Here is a 7,675-nt window from a genome sequence, read left to right as displayed (position 1 = left end):
AAGATTAACTTTATGTGGTCCCAGGAGAGCGGAGGGCCGGAGGTACATCACTTTCCCACTGCATGTCTCCTCCTCTGCTACTGAAACTTTGGAAAGTCCAATAAGATATTTTGAGTTTAACTTCAACTTTTCACTTTTTTATCCCAAAGCAAATTTGACATCAAGGACCATGACAAACATGAAATATTGACAACAGTAAACAAAAAAACAAATTTCCACACCACAAATGAGAGCAACACTGCAAAAAACATTAAGCTTACCAATTATTTTCTTCTTACATTTAGCAATAGTATCTTGATTATCTTGTTTTGAGTATAATTTAAGAACATGTCTTTTTGTAACAAAAATGAGTGAATAACCCCTCTTCACAGGGATTTCAGTCTAGTGTAAAGACTTCTTTTTGGGATTGACATTGTTAGCTTTTTCATGCTTTTCAATCTATTCAACTGTTGAATAGTTGTTACCTAAAATATTGGTTTCAATTGACAGTTTTAGCTGCATGGAGTTTGAATGCTATTTCTAAAGCATTTACCCACAGCTACTGAATTGAGAAAAAAACACGCTAGTTTCAAGTATTGCTGGCTTATTTTAATGTTACTACAGTTGGGCTTTTCAAGCCACAATTGCTCAAAATAAGTATTTTTGGACTTATTTTAAGTGATTGTTTTTCAGTGCCTAGATATTTTTTACTTACTTAAAGAATTCTTACAAAGAAAAATGTACTTACTGCACTGGCAGATAATTGTACTTGTTTCAAGCATGTATTGGCTTAATTCTAGTTTCATTTTTGGTCAGTTTTGCAGTGAAGGTACACCTGCCACACTAAACCTGTAGCTAAAAAACAAGCTACAAACCTTATAAACATCAAATGACATAATACATGTTAAGTTCAGTGCTGTACAGAGTTATAAGAAATTAAATGGAAACAAAATTAATATTCATTACAGGCTAATCCAAGATATCTAAGAAGGATACACATAAAAGCAAGCAAGTTAGTGAAGTAAATTAAGCTTCTCACTGACCACAGGGATAAAAAAAAAGCCCTGGCACGCCTTGTTCTTGTTCTTTAGTAAAGAAAATATACAAACTGTTGATTTTTGACCAATGTTATCATTAGTTATGTAACAGGTAGAACCTATTAAAGCTTGAAGTCTAACTTGATTTAATTTTTATATTGCCTCAGGTCAGGAAGCCAGTGGTGCCTGAAGTCGTCTCGCTCTCAGAGAGGAAGTGGTGGGTGCAGACACTGACCTGGCTTTTAGGGTCATTTCACCTCTGAGGATTTAGGAGCTTCACAGAGAGCGTTTGAAGTCTATCAGAGAGGATGGAGACGTCTCATGATAAACCTGCACACCGACATGTCTGTCAGTACCAGTGGTAGAAAAAGTATCCAGATCCCTTACTTCAGTAGAAATACTAATACCACACTGTGAAATTACTCCACAAGTAAAAGTCCTGCATTAGAAACTTACTGAAGTAAAAGTACAAAAGTATCAGCATCAAGATGTACTTAAAGTATCAAAAGTGAAAGTACTCGTTATGCAGATCCACTCCACTCTGATTGTTATATATATTCCAATATATTATTAGATTATTTGTATTGATGCATTTATGTAAGGTGTTTCATTTTGTAAAGATGGGACTAATTTTATCTACTTAATATACTGTTATGAGGTTTAATTAAAAAAAATGTCCAATCACTATTAATTAATCATGTTTTTCATGTTAAATCTTGACCTGAAAAGTAATTAAAGCTGTCAGCAAAATGTAGTGGAGTAAAACATACAATATTTGCCTCAAAATGTAGTGAAGTAGAAGTATAAAGTTACATAAGATGGAAATACTCAAACAAATTACAAATATTTCATAATTGCACTTAAGTAGAGTACTTGAGTAAATGTACTTAGTTGCATTCAACCAATGTCAGTACATATATCAGCATGAAGCACATATCCCATTTGACTGGATTATTATGATGTTGAACATGATAACAGTGGGAAGGGTGTATTTAAATATATATATTTATATAAATGATGGAGATACTATTAGACCAGAGGAGGTTTTTTTAACATTAAATTGTCACACAATCACATCTAATAATAATAATTAATTTGATTACTTACAATGAGTCTCACCACAGAATAAAAAGCTTTAAGATCAGAAAGGATAGGAGAAAATATAAAAAACACTAAAAAAAGATAATAAAATAAATAAATAAAAATCCCAAAATCTTAGTGCAAATGAGCATCCTAAAAAAACACAAAATTTTCCTCGGGTTCTGTGTGTGTGTGTCTTAAAACAAATTCTTGCATGTAACAAAAATTTTATTTTATCTGTAAATTTAGTCTGGCAAAGGAATCTATATGATAATTAAAAATAATTTAAATCACTGCAATGTGCAAAATTTTAGACTCTTTGTAATATTGGCATACGATTTTTCAACTATTTTTCCCTTTCCAAGCAATACTATACAATAAAAAGCAGCGCATTAATACAAATCTGGAGGCTGTTTTTGGACAGTAAATAGTGGAAAAAAATCTATTAAAGTACAAAGTTGAGTTGAGTCGAAACGGTGCCATTGTTACCCTAAGACAAAAATAAAAAAGAATAATTTTGGTTTAATATTAGACTCTATCCCAGAGAATATGCACTATAGATATCTTTATTAATGGCATGTCCTTAAAAGTTTAAATGAAATTTACTGTTATAGAAATGTAACCGATTTCATAAAAGTCAAGAAATACATTCAGTCCTTTATGGACAAAAGAAAAAAAATACAACTTTAACAACAAACTGATTCTGATATTCTAAAAACAAACGCAGTGGCCTTAAAGACTCTTCTCATATCCTTTCACTAAGTTCTTCAGAGGGTTTGAAGTAACTCTCCAGCTTTGTTTCCTGGCTGACCTGTGATAACAGACCGGAGGTGTCAGAGTTCACGGCGGTGAGAGGACGCCTGAGTGTGTCAGAGATTTTCTTCTTCACTGGACATCAGGCCTGGAGTGTGTCAGAGGATCAGGTCTTCACCTCAAAGTCTGAAGCACTCAGTGACCCCCGAAAAACTGTGTGTGTGTGTGTTCAAAAGAGAGACACGTTGACAGATAAAGAACCTGTACAACTGGGTACAATTGGGTAGATCACTTTAGGTTCATTTGACAAAAAAACAAAATAGATTTTTTTGTTTTATGTTACATTTTTTGAGGGAAAGTTTGGGGAAAGTTTTGCAAGAAGGTAGTTATTTATAGGGAATATTTCATTTGCCAGTTTACTGTCAGAAGATTTATCAATTGGTAGAGGTTTATTGAAAAAAAAAAAAAAGTCTAATCACTTTCAATGTATTATGTTTTTCATGTTAAATCTCAAAATTAAAGGACCTAAAGCTGTCAGCTGAATGTAGAGGAGTATAAAGTACAATATTTGTCCCTAAAATTTAGTGGAGTAGAAGTATAAAGTTACATAAAATGGCAATACTGCTCTCTAAAGGCAGATTTAGCAGTCAGGTAAACTAAAAAAATAATTCTCTATTAATAGGGAAGTCGTGAGATGGATACATTTCACCAGAAAGTGTTACCTAAATAAATGTTTCATCAATTTTAATGTAAACTGCATTTTCTCTCTCTCTCTAGTTTTAATGTTCCAGTGGTTTAAAGTGTCATGTTTTTGGAAAAGTAAAAAGTAAAATATTTGCCTCGAAATGTACACTACAGGCCAAAAATCTTCAATTTTCTTTTCACAATGACTTTTTTTTTTTTTAAAACAGTATGAATTCTATGGATTTTTGGATGTATTTACTGCATGATCAGATCAGTATCAGATCAATCAGACATTTTCCTCAATTTACCTTTAGGTATACAATGATGTTACCAGACCATTATTGAATACATGTAAACAAAAGAGAAGAAGGGCTTAGTTTTAGGGTTAAGCAGATTTGCAAGAGTCACAACTTCAGTGCAAAAGTGGAAGAAAAACAAACAAACAAACAAACAGTTTGCATTATTTACTTTAGCTCTTTGGCTTTTGAGAGTTTGCCTATAAATATAAACGAATGCCTCCTATATGTCATGCTGTTGTTAAAGCCAGATGAGGTTATTTTGAAGAAAGCAAAAGCAAGAAAAACCCCAAAACCTGAATATTATAGTTTAAATTATAGTTTAAATGTGTTCTGATAAGTTATTTAAACAGTGTGAAAATATAAAAAATCATGTTTATTCTGTTGCGAAGTATACCAATGAACTATGATCTTTTTTGTAATACTCAAGTAACGTATAAGTAGCTCAAAATTATACTAAAGTACAGTACTTGAGTAAACGGACTTAGCTACTTTCCTCCTCTGATAGCAGCAGAGTAAAGTAGTCCCTGAGCATCCTGACAGGTAGCCAATGGGAGCCCGCCGCCTCCCGGCACCGTGTCCCTCCGCCCATTGGTCGGACTGATGAAACCCGGGCAACTCGCACACGAGCCGCTCGCGTGCAGGCTCGGGCTCTATAAATAAACCCGGAGGCGCTGGAAACAGGAGCGGACTGGTGTCAGCTTGGCGAGGAGACAGAAGTCACTTGTGACATTTGTCATCAGTAAACTGCTCCGCGGTGTGCCAGGGGAAGGCGGGACTCACTGCACGGGACTCACTTTTTTAATCGTTTATTCATAAAGTTTTTTAATTTGGACATTGTTTTAACCTGAAGATGCCAGCCGGTAATTTCGAGCGGACATCTCCGTCCAGTGTGGCTGCCACACCGACAACAAGTGGGGACTCCACACCCGAGAAACCCCGGAGTCTGACCGAGAGCAGAAAGGTATCACAACTGTTTGTTTTGCTGCAAATATTCAACTGTTACTCACTATAAAAAATATATAAACTATATATAAACCTGCAGGAATGCTACAAGTATGAAGAACATGATATGTAATCAAATGCAAAGTTGTTTTTAACTCCTGCAATGAAGTTGTTGTTGTTGTTGTTTTTTAAGCACCTGTTTGCCATCTGCTATTTTATTTTGAAACGTTATTTTTTCTATTTCCTCCAAAGTCCTCCAAACCAATCATGGAAAAGCGGAGACGTGCGCGCATCAATGAGAGCCTTGGCCAGCTGAAGACCCTCATCCTGGACGCTCTCAAGAAAGATGTAAGGAGCTGAGCACCACATCCCTCTTTCAGGTTTAAAAAACGTGAAAAATTCAGCACTAAATAACTCTTTTTGTGTGTTAATTTAGAGCTCCAGACACTCCAAACTGGAGAAGGCGGACATCCTTGAGATGACTGTGAAGCACCTCAGGAACCTGCAGAGACTTCAGATGACTGGTATGTTGCTGCCCTTTCTGGATTGACCATGTTGATGTTGTTGGATGTCTAACTTTAGATAGTCAACATGTTCTCACGGTGCACAAGATTTATTGCCCAGCCACAGCTGAGGCTCTTGCCCTTAAGATTTGATTTCACAAGCCTCAACTGAATGAAATCTGTTTTTTAAGTAAACCACTTAATTAATTAACAGATAATATTATTGATATCTCTTAATATACCCTTATCAGTGTAGCTTATCTATCTATATCTATCTATCTATCTATCTATCTATCTATCTATCTATCTATCTATCTATCTATCTAGCTCTTTCTTTGGTTTTATATCTCTTTGTGGTTATTTTGTATCTCTTTGTAATTATTTTGGTCCTTATGTAGTTATTTTTCCATGTCTCTTGGTAATTGTTTTGGTCTTTTTGTTGTCATTTTTTGTCTATGTAGCTTTTCTTGCAACTCTTTGAAGTTGCTTTGTGTCTCTTTGTAGTTGTTTCATGTCGCTTTATAATTGTTTTGGTCTTTTTATTATTTTTGTCTGTAGTTGTGCGTCTCTTTGTAGTATTTCTTTGGTCTCTGTAGTCATCTTGAGTCTCTTTGTATTTGTTGTGGCTGTTTTGTTGTTATTTTTGTCTGTAATTGTTTTTCTCTGTAGCTTTTTCGTCTACTTGTGTCTCTTTGTAGTCATTTTTAGTCTCTTTGTAGTTGTTTGCCATCTCTTTGTCATTTTGAGTGTCTCCTCTTTTTTTGCACATCTGCATGTCTGTGCATTAATATTAACCCATGTATTTGTATTTTCCTCTCCAGCTGCTGTGAACACAGACCCGTCTGTCCTGGGTAAATACCGAGCCGGGTTCAGCGAGTGTGTCGGAGAGGTCACCCGTTTCCTGTCCACGTGTGAAGGGGTGAACACAGAGGCGAGGACTCGTCTCCTCAGCCACCTGGCAGCCTGCGTGACCCAAATCAACGCTGTGAACTTCTACACACCTCACCCAGGTGCGCTGGGACTCGGGCAGACCGGTACACAGATTCCTCCTACTGCCTCCACTCCACAGATGCCTTGTAAAAGTGTCTCCGCGATGCACGCCTCACCAGAAGCGATGAAGCTGTACGGTGGCTTCCAGGTTGTGCCGACACCGGATGGACAATTCGCTTTTCTCGTCCCCAACGCGGCTCTTGTGCCTCTTGGTGCACAAAACAGTCACCACATGTCACCTGTCGCAGCTCCGCTCACCTCAGACTCTGTGTGGAGGCCGTGGTAGGAAATCAGCTCGGCTGGTTCTTCGGGGGACTATCAAACGATATAAAAACATATTTTTGTACATTTTGTAAATGTTTTCAAAACCTACATGAGAGGGATGTTTACGCACATTTGTGTTTTTTATAAGGACATTAGGAGATATTCTTGGCCTCTATGCTTGCTGTGATTTTCTCTGTTTTTGATACGGCATATTTGCCTCAAGAGGTCAAGAAGATTCTTGAAAAGCACTGTATTTTTTGAGATTAATAAAATGTTTCTATGATGTTTACTGCAATACTTGTCATTTCTCCTTCCTCAAAAAAACTTCCCCAGGTCGCTGCCTCTGAACAATGCTACATAGGTAACACTTTGACTTCATGTCAGACGTGCAGAAAGTCTTTTCAATTAACACCCCACCACATACAGCAGCCGTTTAAATATAGCCCCCCTTCTTGTCCGCACCTGATCATCCCTTTTGCAGTGCCACGGAAAGCTGCTTTCTGGCTGGAAGTAAATACCTCTCTAATGACGTAAGGAACCTGAGAGGTCGTGTTGAGCCCAAGTGGCGTGCTGTCAGTGCAGGGAGGAGGGTGGGGCCGGGTCTGTTGGCACATGCAGGCCCGTCTCTGCTCCTGCTAGATGGGAAATCATGCAGAAGCAATCATAGGGTTTGACTGTGAAGCTAGAGATGTGGCTAAATGAAGACAAGACTAAAAACACTGGTTTTAATCAAGGATTATGTTACTTTTTGATTCTGCAATAACTGATATTTGTATAAAAAATCTGATTTGATTCCATTGTATAAGTGGCTTTATGTGTGTGTGTGTTTGCACAATAGTTTATCAGCATCTTCCCTGCAGAGCCAGTCCAATCGTTGTCCCTTTAGCGGACAGTTGAAGAGATGACATGTCCCAGCGTGTGTCCAGAGCGTGGTGCTCACACAGCGGGCCACAAGCAGAGCGTGACCAGAGGTCACAGGTGCCCCTCATTCACACTCCAAAGACAACGCAGCTCCGTCAGCATGTTGCCCTAAATCTGGCAACCCATCAACAGACCTGGCAGCCCATCACCAGAGGGACAGGGCCTCCCTTTGACAGCATCAAACGGTGGCACCTCCAGAGGCAAAGACACTCACACAATCCCT

At 37.6% G+C, this 7,675-nt stretch overlaps 1 protein-coding gene across 1 annotated transcript; it reads left to right on the top strand.

Moving 5' to 3' along the window:
• Window positions 1-4,399: 4,399 nt before the first annotated feature.
• On the top strand, window positions 4,400-6,814 carry LOC131980629 (transcription factor HES-1-like). The gene is made up of 4 exons (XM_059344884.1): window positions 4,400-4,793; window positions 5,027-5,122; window positions 5,211-5,298; window positions 6,099-6,814. Exons 1-4 carry the CDS (start codon window positions 4,683-4,685, stop codon window positions 6,551-6,553), a joined length of 750 nt encoding a protein of 249 aa, XP_059200867.1. The 5' UTR covers window positions 4,400-4,682; the 3' UTR covers window positions 6,554-6,814.
• Window positions 6,815-7,675: the final 861 nt, after the last annotated feature.

Source organism: Centropristis striata, chromosome 11, assembly GCF_030273125.1.
Source record: "Centropristis striata isolate RG_2023a ecotype Rhode Island chromosome 11, C.striata_1.0, whole genome shotgun sequence".
Classification (NCBI taxonomy): Eukaryota; Metazoa; Chordata; class Actinopteri; order Perciformes; family Serranidae; genus Centropristis; species Centropristis striata.
This window is presented reverse-complemented; position numbering and strand designations above follow the sequence as displayed.